The sequence below is a fragment of the Euprymna scolopes genome, chromosome 35 (genome assembly GCF_053919585.1).
Source record: "Euprymna scolopes isolate OS-2025 chromosome 35, ASM5391958v1, whole genome shotgun sequence".
In the NCBI taxonomy this organism is placed as follows: Eukaryota; Metazoa; Mollusca; class Cephalopoda; order Sepiida; family Sepiolidae; genus Euprymna; species Euprymna scolopes.
Genome location: NC_136516.1, coordinates 58,907,394 through 58,923,922, shown reverse-complemented (window position 1 = coordinate 58,923,922; position 16,529 = coordinate 58,907,394). Strand labels below are relative to the sequence as shown.

Sequence of the window (16,529 nt, the reverse complement as noted above, 5' to 3'; positions counted from 1 at the left end):
AGAGGTCTGTGTCCAGAGTCAGAGCGAGGGAAGCCTGGGACTGCCCAGTCTCTTGTGTCATAAAAACGCTGAGAGATTAGCTTTCCTGGGTCGTTCACTAGAGGAGAACGCTCCTTGGGTCCCTGCGGTTGAGAACTCGTTTCCCAATCTCAAACCTGACCCTTCGGTAGAAGGTCGTCATAGACTGAAGGGGGAGAACAAGTTCTTTGCCGAATGCCAGGTCGCACTTAGAGCTTTGCCGGGGACCGGTGTCCTCGATCAGCCTAGGAAGAGACTTTATCGGAAGTTAGTGGCGGGCACCGCAAAGGATCCTCTTAGTAGGCGGATGGGTTGGTCAATGGAGTAGATCCGCTCTCAGTGAAGTTGGGTGCCGGGACTGGATTTTCTGACTAACTCGGAATTTTCCCTTACCTGGCGACTGGTCTGGAATGCACTGCCCCTCTTTGACGAACTCAACATGTACAAAGAAGAGACGCAGGTCTGATGTCTGCCCTGCGACGAACGCATAGTCGAATCGGTCAGCCATGCCTTTTTTCATTGCAGCCGGATCCAGATCCTTTTGGAGTACGTCAGAGAGGTAACGGCTCACATCAATGCCGAGCGACTGTTTGCTCTCAATGAAAATCATTTTGTGTACAACATGGAGCCGCCATTCCCCAGGAAGAAAAGAATGGTTTTCCTGGCGATCCTAGCAGTGGCGCAAATGGTCAATTGGATCACACGTCTCAAGTTGGTTACGAAAGGACATCTGCTCCGGATCAAGATCTGATTGTTTATTTTAAACATTTGCTTGAAGTAAAGATCAGATGCAATTGGAGGAGGTTGCCTAGCGTGGACTTTAATAAGAGGTGGTGCACAACATTAGTTTGTGCATCCGTCAAGAAGCCAAGTTAGAATACGTGTTCTCTCTTTAAACAGGGCACAGGCGGTGCTGAGTCCTTCAGAACCCATCTCGCTAGGTTAACTTTAGTTAATTAAAGAGACTCTTGACTGGTGGTATAAATGAGATCCTGCTCCTGTTTTATTTTTCGGTATTAGAGTACCTCCGAGTTTGCCCATACCCTCTCACCTACTCTTTATTTTTTGATCATTACCTACCCACATCACTCAGAGATCACTCCCCCCTCTCCCACTGTTTTATTTCTCCCACTCCTGTAAAGATTTGTTCCCAATCCCTAAATAGGGATCTCCCCACTTGTTTTCGGTTCCCCAGAAAACAGTGGGTGGTCTAGTCACTTAGATTAGTACAGGGGGAGGGGGGGTCCATACTAACACTCCAGTAGGTTTTTTTTACTTTATTTTGCATTGAATTTTTTTCTTAGCTTCCCACTCCACAAACTGTTTTATATTAAACTAGCAAAAGTACCCGTCGTTAACTGGGTTCAAAAACAGCCTACAGAAAATGGACTCTGATTTATGAAAGTATGATAGGTTATGAAAAGGAAGGGGTGTAGTTTGGGGGTATCAAAACCAAAGCAAAATATGATGAAAGTAAAAATAAAATAGATAAACCCCATAATTTATTATACCATACCTGTTCACACTGAAATACTTATCACAATATTCTGTGGATCTATGTTAAAAAACCTTGTTAAACTTTGTGACATATTTTCATTCTATGGAGGTCAGGTGCGAACGAAAACCCCATAATTTTATTATACCATATTTCTTCAAACTGAAACATAATTATCAAAGTGTACTTACGCAGATAGATATGAAAAGTCTTTATTAAAGTTTGCGCCTATTTCCATTTTATGGAGGCCAGGCGCGAACGCAGACCCCACAATTTTACCATACCATCCCTATTTAAGTTAAAACATACTTATCAAAGTATTCTTATGTACATCTATATCAAAAACACTTGTAAACTTTTTTTTTAATTTTTTATTTCCATACTTTGTGGATTAGGCGCGAACGCAGACCCCACAATTTTAATGAATCACCGTTCTGCCAGATCAAACATACCCATTCCTGTGTCTCGATACATCTATCATTATATGTAATCAGTTTTTTAAAATAGTCAACCATATAGGAGCCTATACGTGACCAGACACACACACACAGCTTTATATTATAGATTTAGAGACTTTTTATTAATGAAATTGAACTTTAAAAAAATGCAGACAAAAACATACAGATAATTTTTACAATTATTAGTTAGGTTAGGATCCACAGAGTGAATTAGGTATTGTGCTAAATGCTGCCAGTCAAGAGTCAGAGTAAGTCCACATTTTTTCATTTTTTTACTTTAGTTACAAAGACCCTGTACCCTCACCCTCCCTCCTTTTTAGAGGGCCTTGTGTTTAATTTTGTTGTGTGTGGAAATTTAATTTTCAATTTTTATTGTAAAATTTTTAAAACTGCAATAAAATATATAACTAAGATCAAAGTGCAGTATCTGTTCTTAGAATTCAAGCAGTCTCATCCCCCCCCCCGTCCCCCTAAACAGAATTAGGATATCATATTGTTACTAATACTAAAAAGAAAATGGCCCTTTGTTTTTTGTTTTGTAAACATAGCAAGTCATTCCTCTCATCACTAAATATTTTTAATCATATTTTTTTTTTCCCCCGTATTATTTTTCCTTGTCATTTTTCATTATACTCTCGTATTTTACTATTTTTAACCTGACAATCACACTGGTATCATTTTCATAACGTGTAAGTGAATATTTTAATTAGTACGATACTCACATTTTACCCACAAGGAGTCTCTTATATACATTGTACTGAATGCAAATGTCGCCATTAAAGCCTGCTGACGTCACATCACGTGACATGACTAAGCGTTTTTTCAATTACGTATAAATAACATAAGAATCTATTTTAAATTATAGAGAATTACCTTAAAATGTCACTAAATCTGATGACCCCCCTCCCCCATGCAGAAAAACAGCCAGATAACCAACTTAGAGTTGACCGTTGGGCCCAAAATTTTGATATTTTTCATCCAAAGTTTGGAGCTTTAATATGATACCAAATTTGTCAATTTTGGTTTTGTCTGTCAAAAGTTTTTGGCGGACATACAAGCATACATACTCACACACACATTTTCGCTTTTATATATTAGATAGATAGACTAGCGTGGGTACCCAGTGTTGCCTGGGTGTTTGTAGGTGTGTGCCTTGGGGGGGGGGGGGAGTGAAGGATGAAAAAAAATTTTGGTAGACAGGTAGGCTCAAACCCAAAGCCTTGAGGCGAAGACGCAAAAGAAAGTAAAAGAAATGTTACCGCGATGCTAAGAGGGCAGAGGAAGTGAGAATGATGAAATTAAACGATTAAAAAAGTTAAGTGAATGGGTTCACACAGATGCATAAATTTAACAAGGTCAAACATCACGCCATAGGGGAATTAAATCATGCACTTAACTTTGGCTGCAAGTCAGTTTCTGCATATTTGTTTGTTTCCTCAAGATGTTGAGGAAAACCAGATCCCCATAAAAAGGGGAGTGTCCAAATGAATAACAATTGTCTGATATGATGGGCTTTCCCCACATTGATCAAAGCTTATTGCTTTCTGGATGTCCTTGGCAAGAGTGTCAGGGAAACACAATTTCTTCAGATACTTTCACTATTTATACAAAAAACATGAACAAACATGCGAGAAGATAGAATAGCGGGAATTTTATAAAATAAAAGTCGCTCAAATAAAAGATAGAGACAACCTTCTTTTGTAAATAGCAGATATAATCTAGGGAGTATATAAAAAGTTGTAAGAAATGGTACCCCCCCCCCCAGGCTTTTGCTGGACATACAAAAAAGTGCGCACACACTAACACATTTTCGCTTTTATATTATAGATGAAGGTCATTTAATAAATAAGATAAGCAAAAGTTTGTTTTTAATTTAATCTTGCAGACACTTATTTTGAGGCTATTCAACAAACATACCATTCATGAATGTTCATAATTTTTACTAGTAAAAGCAATGTTTTTTTTTTGTTTTTTTTTAATAAATAGAAAATAAACATTTTCAGGTAATTCCTTACAAAATTGATTTAGATGTTCAAAGTTAAGCCAATTTCTCTCCTACACCACTAGAAATGAATAATTATGTCATGTTAAATGGAAATTGTATAAATCCACTGAATACTAATACAATAAATACATCATTTCATTTTCCTTCAGTTGAAGTTCTCAGAAATCAAGAGGCCCCCTTTCTGGGGCTTACATTTGAACTCTATACGAGATACATAGATATTCAAATGTTCCATTAGTTATCCTTTACCTCTCAAACACTGAGTTAGTAAAGAAGCTGAGAACATAATTCTCCTCAATTGACCATTTTCATATTTTAATATGTTATAATATAATCTTTCTTTTTGGTCACTTGATCTTACTGGATTCCAGGACAAAAATATATGAAATAAATATTTACCTGTGCAACATCTTGCTCACAGTTTTGCTGCTGATTGGCAAGTTCCTTTTCTGCCGTGGCTGCTTCCTGTCGCAATCTCTCCTCTTCTTCCAATTTTCTTTGTTCCTCTTCTTCACGTAGTTTTCTCTCAGCTTCTTCCTGAGCCCGTCTTGCAGCTCTTTCGGCTTGTAATTTCAAGAGATTTGCTGAATGAAACACAGAAAAAATAAAAGGGTTGTTTATATATGATTTGAGATAATATTTAGTGTTAAAAGGTGTAATTAAAATGCTTCGTCAGATAATGTTACGTGGGTATGATCGTCTTGGGTATGATCGGCCCTAACTCACTTCTCTCCTCTATATCACATTCTATCGTTTAATTATACAATCTAATACAGATTAGCATTTCATAACAGGGGGATCCTGTTAAATTTATTTTAGAACCTTTAGATAGCATTAAAATTGATTTCTTTATTAACTAATTGTCACTATATCAATTTGGGTAAGTAAACCTTTAATATGAATAGCTTCAATGGTTCAAAGGTTATAAGTGCTGAAATTTGTGTTTTTCATTGAACATTTTTCTTTTCTTTAAGAAAAGTGAGCTAAAATATGAACCTCACAATTTCAAAAAATTTGGTAATTTATTAAAGTTATTATGAAACTTGCTACTCATAAAATTATGTGCTCTTTCTGACTATGCAGATTTTACTTGTCTCTTTACCTTAATTATTAAATGTGTACATTTTTAAGACTGATACATTATATCATACAGATTGCGAGCTTGTATTTCTTTTAAATCACTATATAGTGTGTGTATAACAGTAACCACACTATTAATATCTGTTTTAAAGAAATTGTGTAACTTAACACCAAATGTATTGTTTAAAGTATTACACTGCATTAAAATGTTTCTTTCAACAAGGTTGCAGCAGGTTAGTTTCATTTCTCCACAGTAAGATCCTGTATACATTTTCTTTATAATAAGAAAAAAAAGAAAATTAAGAATCTTTACTTTATTTGTTTATTCTTACACTAACCTTTATTTCTGCTCGATGTGTGTATTTTGCGGCACAAGTGGTAGGCATAAACAAATGTTTGACCATTTCCCTAGATGAGTTCGTAATTAAAGGATACTCTAACTTAACTTCCAAATCTGACCCCCAAGATCGCCATGGGCATGGAATATGTGCCTATATAAAAGATGGCTTTCCATGTGGTAGGGACATCTCCAGAGAAGATCCTAACTTACCCTATATGTGCTTCCGGATTGCACTAGCTCAAACTACTGCATTTATATTTGCTCTCTATCGCCCCCACAACAGTAGAGTTATTATCTTTAAAAGCATATCTGAGAAAATTGACCACGCCCTATCTGCTTATCCTTCAGCTAATATTCATGTCTGTGGAGACTTCAATGTTCACAATGTGAAATGGTTAACTCACTCAAACAAGACCGATGATGAGGGGAGGTTCTGTCATGATTTCTCCATTGCTTATGACCTCACTCAGATTGTTCATAAACCCACCCGTGTGTCCGATACTGACGGCCAGTATGCAAGTCTCTTAGACCTCTTTCTCACAACTTGCCCCAAACTGTGTTCTGTCTCCACTTGGATCTTCCGACCACTCAGTTGTATCCGTTAAGATAAAAATGAAATGTAATAAGTCCCCAGATGTATCTCCTCATCGTACAGTATATCGATACTCTATGGCTGACTGGGATAGCTTCCGCATATTTATATCAGATCTACCTCTGCGTTCCATGTTTAAAAAGGATGTGCCCTCTATAGTATCAGACCTGACAGAATGGTTAATTGTAGATAGAGACAGTTTCATACCCTCAAAAAAATTCCAGCAAAAACCTAATAGCCAACCGTGGTTCTCTCCGGAATGTGCTGCTGCCATTGCGCATAGAAATTACTTTTTCCATTGCTTCCAACGTAATAGGTATACGGAGACTAAAGCCGCTTTCAGAACTGCCAGCAACCACTGTAAAAAAGTAATAAAGAACGCAAGAGAGTTGTATGCTCAGTTCGTCAAGTCAAAAGTAGCTGAGCAGTGGCTTGGTTCCCACCAGTTTTGGCAAATAGCAAACAGAATCCTGAACAGAAGCGTGAGCTCTATCCCAACTCTCATAAATGGACCTGAGGTAATCTCATTAGCATCAGACAAAGCCAAACTCTTTGCCAAGAACTTTGCAGCTAATTCTACCCTTTGCAACCAAGGCTGCCAACCTCCAATATTTCCTCCTGTATCAGAAAACATGTTATGTAATATACAAATATCTGTACGTGATGTTGCCAAGCTAATCAAAAACCTGGATTCCAGTAAAGCAACTGGTATTCCAATTATAGTACTCAAAAGACATCAACCAGAACTTGTGCCCATCCTTACAAAACTGTTTAAACGTTGTCTTAAGGAGAATTGCTTCCCGTCACCCTGGAAAATCTCATCAGTATGCCCTGTATTTAAGAATTCAGGTGATCAGTCATCTCTCTCACAGTACAGGCCAATAAGTCTCCTGTGCGTCATGGGTAAGTTGCTGGAATCTGTGTTAAATAGAGAAGTAATCAACCATCTCAGCAAAAATAACCTTCTTAGTGACACGCAATATGGTTTCCGTTCTGCTAGATCTACAGCAGATGTGCTTACAGTTATATCTCATAGGATTAGCAAATCTCTCGACGGAGGCTACCTTTCTAGGGCAATTGCTCTTGACATATCAAAGGCCTTTGATAGAGTATAGCATAAAAATTTACTTCACAAGATCTCCAGCTATGGTATAGCTGGAAATGTCTTCTCAATTATTAAATCATTTCTTTCTGATAGGTTCATAAGAGTAGTAGTTGATGGGCAAAAATCAGAAGTTCTTAGTATTAATGCTGAAGTCCCTCAGGGGTCCATACTGGGCCCAACTCTATTCCTGATCTATATTAATGTTCTTCCAAATCACATCCTTACATCATTCGTAGACATTTATGCTGATGACACTACTATCTATGGTAGCACATCTAAGACCGTAAATGACCAAGTTCTCTCCAATTCTCTCTTCTCTGATCTTGAGCAAGTGGTACAATGGGGAAAGAGGTGGCCTGTTACTTTTAATGCATCTAAAACTAAGCTTTTATCTTTACATCATAAACGCTCTGATCCCCATCTGGCATCAATTGAAATGAATGGTTCTCGTCTTGGGGAGGCCTCGTGTTTTGACAAGCTTCTGGGCTTGACCTTTACTCCTGATCTTAAATGGAACACATACATTAAATCTGTTGCCAAGGCCGCTGGAAAAATGGTGGGATCTTTCTATCGATCCAGTAGATATCTCACTGCTGATGAAATTCTCTATCTATATAAGAGCCAGGTACGTCCAAGAATGGAGTACTGTTGACACATATGGGCAGGAGCTGCTAGAAAGGACTTATCCTACCTTGACAGAGTTCAAAATAGACTTCGTAGCCTTGTGGGGGATGTCCTTTTCTCTTCCCTGCAACCTCTTTCTCACAGAAGAGATGTTGCGAGTTTGCTTTATCATTATTTTCATGGCAAGTGCTCGGCTGGACTCCATTCTATGGTCCCCCCTCGCCTAACTTTCACAAGAAACACCTGTCTAGCAGAAAACACTATCACTAGTTTCCCCCACTCTTTATCTGTGCCTAAACCTAAGCGTAGATTCCATGAGCAAAGCTTCTTTCTTAGAACTGCATGCCTATGGAATTGTCTTATGTTTTTCTGCTTTCCAGCTGACTACAATATGGTTGTCTTCAAGTCTAACGTAAACAAGTTTTTGATGAGCCGTTCCATATAAGTTAACAAATTTACCAAATCTCCATTACTAACGGTTACTATATTGTCCAATTTCTACTGTACACTCTTTAACCCGTGGCCTCTTGGCCTTTATAAGTGGTGATGCCTATGTAAAAAAAAAAAAAAAGAAAAAAACTTCTCAGAGAAAAAAGACCAATTTACCTACTTGGGCCACACTTTTTGAAAAGAAAAAAAGAAGGAAAAGGCCAAATGAAACATCTTTATTTTAGTGCTGTACAGAGAAACTGGTTATATCAAAGCTGTTACCTCTCAGCTATATTGCAGATGTTTGATCCTATATATTTGGATCTTTATTTTTGTAAATATTTTCATATTATTTCCTTGCCAGTGAAGTAAAGAAGTTCTCTGTGCAATTCAAATCATGGTCAGGGGAAATTAATTATGTTTTGACATCAACATATTTGCACTAAGACACGTTCATGATACATTCTACAGTTTACATATTGTTTAGAGCGTGCCAGAGGATTTTTACGAATATTTTTAAGTTATATTTAATTGTCGATAAAAGTTGTAGATAAGTAATCTCAACTACATTCCATTCCTATCCAAAATGATAGTATTCTTCACTTTCGGGAGGGAAATTACTGATTAGAACACAAAACTTAATTCCAATATTTTCAGTGGGTGATAAGTAAGCACCTCCAATGCACGCTACCTCCTTCTATATATAGCACAATATAACTGCAATCTAATTTGATATTATAATCACTTTTGTGCCATTTGAAAGAAGCTTCAAATAAATTAGTAATATTTAAAAAAAAATTTTTCAGCATACAAAAAATAATGCGAGATTAAAGTGTTTACATTAAGAACGCTTTAAAACAACATTCCTATCTATCATTTTGTAAATACACGTTTAGAAAATCTAGCAAAAAAAAAATCAAGAAATGGTAAGATTTTCATAAAATTTTCAATACTTATTCATTTTTAAAAGTTTTCATTAAATATCTGAGGGAAAATTTTATTTTAGGTTTCCACCACTACCTGTAACGAAAACTAAATAAAATAAACTTGGGTTGATAAAAATTGCAACAATATATAAATCTATTTACCCAACTACAAACCCTACATCCAGGTGCTAACAGTACGCCCAAAGTTTTCCATTAACCCTATTAGTAACTTTAACTTCATATGCACCCACACAAAAAAATAAATTGAAATAAATGCATTAAACCAACCACACACCATAAGTCAAAATAATCTAAATCTTTCCCTTAAATCTCTAAAAAAAAAAAAAAAAAAAAATTAAAATACATCTATTAAACCAACCATGAACCCATAGTTCATGTGGCTACAGTCAGAAATTGAGTTATCATTTTACATTAACCTTATACGTGAATCTGATCCCTTAATCTTACCTCTAAAATAGTTTGTTGTCTCGCATTCACCTCCCCCCCACCGGGCAGGTTAAGCCGGCTTCCTCCAAAGGAGGAAGTGTCAAGGGAATATCAAATTCAAAGTCGCCTGTAAGGTTTGCATGTGATTTAGCATAGTATTTTTCAAGAATAACAAAAGTTAATGCATTCGTATTTTATCTTGTAAATTTTTCCCGTAAAGTTTCTTTTTGCATACATGTTTATAAATCTCTTACAGTTAACATTTACATGGTTTTAATTTTCACATACTGCTTCTTTGTTATTTAAAAAAAATTTATCCAACTTTTTTTATCAAAAATCGTTGAAATAAATAATCAAGTTTCAAAGTTCGTTATTAGAAAGAAAAAAAAAACATTCAAATAAATGATTTATTTATATTGGAAATTGTGTCAAGTGTCTTTCATGTTCCTATTACTACTGCTATTATCATCAGCAGCAAATTTTTCCATCATGACATGGGGTACCAACACAGATTTGTGAATTTCACTTCTGCGTCATTCCACAGCAACATTTTCATTGCTTTTTTGTTTTGGAGAGAAATGCACACTAAATTAAATAATTATAATAATTAAAAAATTATAATTATTAACTGGGGTCCAACTTCATAACTTAACTACTTTCTAAACAAAACAAAATTACCTCAGTTGATCTATTTGCTGCTTTACAACTGTAGGATGGTTTTTGTTTTCTTTTTCAACTGAAGACTTCAAACACATTCATTTGTTACTATATACATGATTCTTGCAGTGATAGCTATTGCTATCGACTGCTACAATTTAAATCACACAATTAGCAGAAATTTTTTTTTTCCAGACTTTTTTTTTTTTTTTTTTTTTACACATTCATGTATGCTTTTATTTTTAAAATAACTCATAAATATGATCTTAAAATGTCAAATGTTGCCAATAAGAATCTGACTGCTATTGTTGTTGTACTTTAGACAGTATTCTTTACAACAATGTTGGCCGCCATTTATTAGTATACATATTTAAGCGAAAATACATATCTTTCCATAAGTAGCTCTACAAAGAGAAGAATATCTAGATCATCTCACTGATAGAGAGCAGAGAACATACATAACCCTTACTAACACCTAAGAACAGTTTGGAAGGTTAATAAAAAAAGAGAAATAAAAATCTTAAAACAAACCATTTTCAATTTCTAAAGCACATTTCTTGTTTCCTTTGGCTGCATTTGTGAGTTCTTCTGTCAAATTCATTTGCCTTACAATGTCATCCTTCATTTCATTGATAGCCTCAACTAAATCGGCTTCCCATTCATCTTTGTCCAAACTTTCCAATAATTCATCTAGTTGAACCTTTGAACTATAATACCAAGTTTCGTTATCTTTTTCTCTGAAAGAAAAGAAATTCGTTTTTTAATTTACATTTACCCATTTTTATTTAACAATACTTAATAGAAAAATTAACTAAAAATTAACTTAATAGGAAAAACTATTAAAAAACACATGAATAGATCAGACTTTTAAAAACTTTTTTTAACTAAACATGATGTTCAATTTTTTTTTATTAAAAAGTTATAATCTCCCAATATTTTTAAATATTATCTTATTTAAACTTGATAAGATTTTTCAATCTTAATCTGAACAAAAAAATAAAATGAGATTGTAAAATAAAAAAATGTTTTTAAGTATTTATTAAAGTCATAAAAGAAATAGGTACAATGGTATGAAAAAGAACAAAATATAGATAACATTATAAAACAGTTGAAATGATTTTTTTTGTTTGACTAATATACAGGTAAAAAAATGTGAAATCTTAATTTGTTGGTAGTAAAAAAGCAATTTGAATGGGGAGGTATTACTTACACAATGATTCTGCGTATAAGAAACCAATAATTTCTTCCATATCTATCATAACCAATTGGTTCATGACGACAAAGTAAACCACTTCGTTCAGCTTCTGATATGCAATCCGTCAAGCCTTTCGCCTAAAAGAAAAATATTCACACACAGAATAGAGAGACATGGCCAATAAAATATTATTTCGGTATGGTCATTTGAGTAAAAATGTATGTTGGAAAACCTGAAACTTCTTATGATTTTGTTATGGTGTTAAATGGTAATAAAAATGAAAAGAACATGGAACTTTTAGAAACAAACATGTATTCACATATATTACAGGCAAGGCGAGTTGAGCAATACCATTCCTCCACTGTTGGGCGTTTGCACACGACCTCCTTGGCCGAGTACCAATCTCTGACTGCCTGGCACCGGTACTCATCAGAGGAAGTGACGTCATCAGATAGTCAATTAATTCCATGGAGGGGCGTCTCCAACACCCCCCTCCCAAGCTTTTTGTTCGTAAAAGCTGTCAGTATCTTTTCCTTTTAGGGTTTATCAATGGCTCGGTAAACTTTTTTTTACGGAACAACCGGCGTAGATCAGGTGTTGGTTGAGGAGATTTAAGATCAAAAGTTTCGAAGACAGTATCTATCGGCTCATCTTCCAATGGTGGACTGTCGCTGGTTTCAACTGATCGACATCTTCTTAGTTGGTTCTGGTGACGTTTGTAGGTATATGTTGGTACTTGGACGATATATACCATGTCACTGACTCTCTTAGTAATTGTACCCACCTCCCAGAATGATGTGTTGTTTTTATAACTTTTGAAAAACACTCTTTCACCTGGTATGAAACGTTTACTGGGTACACAAGTGGTCACTAGTGGCCTTGACTGTTTGGGTAAGAGCTTGTCAAAAACGGATCTCACTTTCCACGAAAACATCATTTCTGCAGGTGAGACTGCTGTTGGTGTGTTCGGGTCGGGTGTAATCATATACACGTGTAGAAATTGTTGAAGTGCTTCATCTGTTGGGGTCCCTTGAGCCTTCTTCAGTGCTCTTTTAAGAGTGTCCACAAAGCGTTCCGCTTCGACCAAGGATAGTACTGGAAAGTGATGATATGATTAACTTGGAACATATCACAAAAACTTTTGAACTCAGCAGAGGTAAACTGGGTTCCATTATCACTTATGATGCAATCGACTACATCAAAACGTGTGAACAGTTAATGTAAGAAATTTATAGTCGTTCCAGTTGTTGGTCTTCTGTACCTCAATACCTCAGGCCACTTGCAGTAACTATCGACTACGATTAAGTAACAATTGTCCTGGAGCGGACCCACAAAATTGATGTGCACCCTAGACCATAGCTAGTCAGTCTTCAGCCAAGGTTTAAACGTAGAAGGTGGTGATTTAATCGCAAGGGCACAGCCTGTGCACGAGTCTATCCTCTCATTGATGTCCTTGTCCATTTTAGGCCAGTAGACATAGTTCCTCATCAAACTCTTCATACAATTTTTCCCAGGATATCCTGTGTGAAAATCCCGTAGAATTCGTTTTTGGAGACTTTTAGGAATCACCACTCTTTCGCCATATAGTAAAACCTCATGACAAAGCGAAAATACTTCCGGAACATCGCCCTTTATGGCGAACTTATTTTTATATCATAAATGAAGTCATCCTTGTCTGCTTCCCTTTTAATCTTCGGCAGAGACACCGGGAGTTCTCTGATTGTGTTGCCCATCATCGTTTTTATTTCCCTGTCCGTCCGAAGACTGGCAATGATGGAATCTTCAAATGGATCCCTTTTCAATGGTATCATCCTAGATAGGCTATCCGCATCACTAATTGCTTGTCTGCTTCCCTTTTAATCTCTGGTAGAGACACCAGGAGTTCTCTGATTGTGTTGCCCATCATCGTTTTTATTTTCCTGTCCATCTAAAGAGTGGCAAACAGATCCCTTTTCAATGGTATCAGCCTAGATAGACTATCCGCATGGCTAATGTTTCTCCTTGAAAACGGGCAGAGTGTTTTCTTTTAGTTCAAATCTTGCTATAGCCTTTGTATATTTTCCTAGTCCTGGTGAGAATACTTCTGGAAATTCCTCTTTTAACTCGTCCTTCAATTGTTGCGCCTCTGTAGACGAGTCTTCTACTCTATGACAGAGTTTATTTATAGGTTGGTCCCACAATTCGAATCGCTCCATTCAGTCAATACCGAAGAGGTTTTCGGATGTCCTATGTACATACACTTTCACTTTTTTAGTAACACCATTTAAGGTCACTGAGAGTGTGAGCTCTCCCACAAATTCCACTTTATTGCCTGTCACAGCTCGAGCTGATTTATTCGTCTTCTGCATGGTTGGTTTCTTTAGCCTTTTCCACGTCTTAAGGTTAATGATGGACAGGTCTGATCTGGAATCTAATTGTAGATGGACAGTTTTATTTGCAATGTTAACTGTGACATATTTGCGGCGGTTCTTATCTGAATCCAAGTCGGATCTAGTCTGTCGGACACTGTTCTTGTCCTTGTTCTTCCTGCACTGGATCGCTTTGTGGCCCTTCCTGCCACATTCATTGCAGTACTTATCTTTGTAAAAACATTGACTCGACCAATGTTTCCCGCCACAGCGATAGCACTGGCTTGTAGGGGATCTGGGTTTTGTGACTGGGTAGTACTTATAAGGTGTAGCCTGAGTTTTCTTACTTTCAGCTTTGCTTTTTCGGGGTGAGTATTTTTCCAGTCTGAAGGTCGTCTTTCTAATGAATGTTTGCCTGACTCCTTGACGTGTCTCAAGTTGTTCCTTACGCAGACTACCCATTGACAATCCTCGGCCAACTTCTGGAGGGTAAGGCCCTGTTTGCTCTCAAGTCTAGAGAGAACACGCCATCTAATCTCAGCGTTTTTGGATGAGATTAGATCCTGCGCAAAAATTGAACACTTCAAGTCATCTGCCGATAAGTCAGACAGACGCAAATCATCGCAGTGTTTATTTACCACGGATGCGAAGGTCAGGTAATCGTCGTCGCTTTTTTGCAGGTTAAAGCACTTCCATCTTTTATGAAAGAGCATAGTATTTGGGCTGAACAGTTTGGATAAAAGTTTGACCGCTTCAGAGAATTCCAATTCACTCGTCTTCCTGGGCAGAATATAATCCACAAACTTGCTAATGTTCTGTGGTCCCTAATTTCCTCAAAAGTAGGTGAACATTTTTAGCATTGCTCCACTCTTGCCAATCCATGGTGAATAGGTCCTCATATCTCCGATAGAAAGCGTCAATCGTCCCATCCACCACCTGTTGGTAGTTGAACGTTTCTATAGCGTTCCATATCGTACTTTGGGAAAAACAAAGCTGTTATTCCTGTGTTCCGTTCTTTCAAACATTTTTAACAAAACCTCTTCTTGTCTGTTGTTAAAGTAACATTCTCTCCTCCAACGCTTGTTGCCTCTCTTGAAATTGTAACTGGAGCTGTTTATCACGTTCTTTTAAATTTTCCTCAGCCTTCTGTTGCTGGTCCATCTGGGCCTTGATTATCTGTATTAATACTGCTTTAACCTCCTCCATCTTGTAATGGCTTTTCCAAGCGCACGAAAAAAAAAATTATTTCCGTTTTTGACTGGAGAAGAGAGATAAAATAATAATAAAAAAAAAAAATGTCCTTTCCTTGAGTGTGTGCATATGAGGAGGGAGCAATGTATCCCTTGCTTCTTGGTAAAAACCATAGAGATAACCTAACAAAAAAAAAAGATTTCAAGTCACTACAATCACTGACGAGAAGATCCTGTGCACATCCTCTTGGAACAGATAATAAATTCAATTTAGTATATTTTCATACCTGATTATTATTGTTCAGTCAAATTAATGAACTAAAAACAATCATTTTATTTACATTTTTGCAGTATTTTATTTTAAATATTTCAAAAGAGTAATAAAAAGTATATCTGAATTTTGTAAATAAACAAAATCTAATTTTTAAATTAAGCAGAATTATAGCAATTCATTTTCACTATGGGAACATTTTATTTCTGATTCATTGTTGCTGTATGCAACTGTAAATATGGACCAAATAAAACAATAGCTAAGAAAGCAATAAGTGAATCAAGGTTTAAAACTAATACATTCTATGAGAATATGGCAAGAAAAGATTAGATGCTCAAATTCTTAAGCTATCTAAATAAACATTTCAAAATGAGATATATAATATTTGGAAATAAGAATAAAATAAAAAACTTGAAGTAAACACTGAAATAAAGAAACAGTATAACATTACGTAGAAATATCTTTACCTGATGCGCTTTACAAACATTACATAACCAATCATCCTCAGGTACTTCTTGGAGTGGAGGATCAACACAATTCAAATGGTAGACAGCAGGACATGTCTCGCAGCATAGGAGATCACCCAACCTTCAAAAGTATGAAAAGAACCAAATGCAGCAGAATTTACAAATACTGAGGATCAAAAACTAATAAACATTCATTTTGGAATGAACCAAAGTAGGAATGAAATTCTCCCCAATTTATGAACAACAGGAAAACTATTTCACTTAAGCACAAACATTAAACAGTATATATGGATACACAAAATTATAAATTAATGTGTTCAAGAGAAATTATTTATAAATTTGCAGTATATGAATGATCAGTAAATCCCAGTATTTTTTAGATACAAGTATATCTCATTCTCTCTCTCTCTATATATATATATATATAATTATATAAATGCAACTTTGTGTGTGTTCCTTATAGACTCCGAAACAGCTGAACAGATTTTCTTTAAAATTTACAGAACTTTAGTGCATAAGTCTACGAGTGATCTTAGTTAAGTTTTGTCTCAGAATGCTCCTGATAATTACCGATGATTGATAAATGAAATTTATTTTAATTTATCTATTATCTGTTAAGCCATTTTTTCCATGTCGTTTAGCAAAAATGATAGAACGGGCCGTGAAAATTCTACTGTGGGTACGTTGATAGCATGTTTTTGTTTTTTGCATGACGTTGTCTGTAGGTTGAAACCCTGCACATAAATTTCTTGATATTTTTCATTAACTGCAAAGAATTTTATAAGAAAATTGAAATTTTACATATTTTTTTTGGTATGATTATGGTCTGTAGGTTCAAACCTCACACGTAAATTTCTTAATGTTTTTTTTTTTTCGTTAATT

At 35.8% G+C, this 16,529-nt stretch overlaps 1 protein-coding gene across 1 annotated transcript in view; it reads right to left on the bottom strand.

Annotated features, from left to right (window-relative positions):
- The window catches only part of LOC145259868 (nucleosome-remodeling factor subunit BPTF-like), a gene marked incomplete in the record, with an annotated part of 138,393 nt that overhangs the window by 107,227 nt on the left and 14,637 nt on the right, over positions 1–16,529 (bottom strand). Inside the window, 4 exon segments of the mRNA XM_080117743.1 lie at positions 4,376–4,560; positions 10,708–10,913; positions 11,387–11,508; positions 15,648–15,768. Of these exon segments, the coding sequence (XP_079973869.1) occupies positions 4,376–4,560; positions 10,708–10,913; positions 11,387–11,508; positions 15,648–15,768 (634 nt within the window).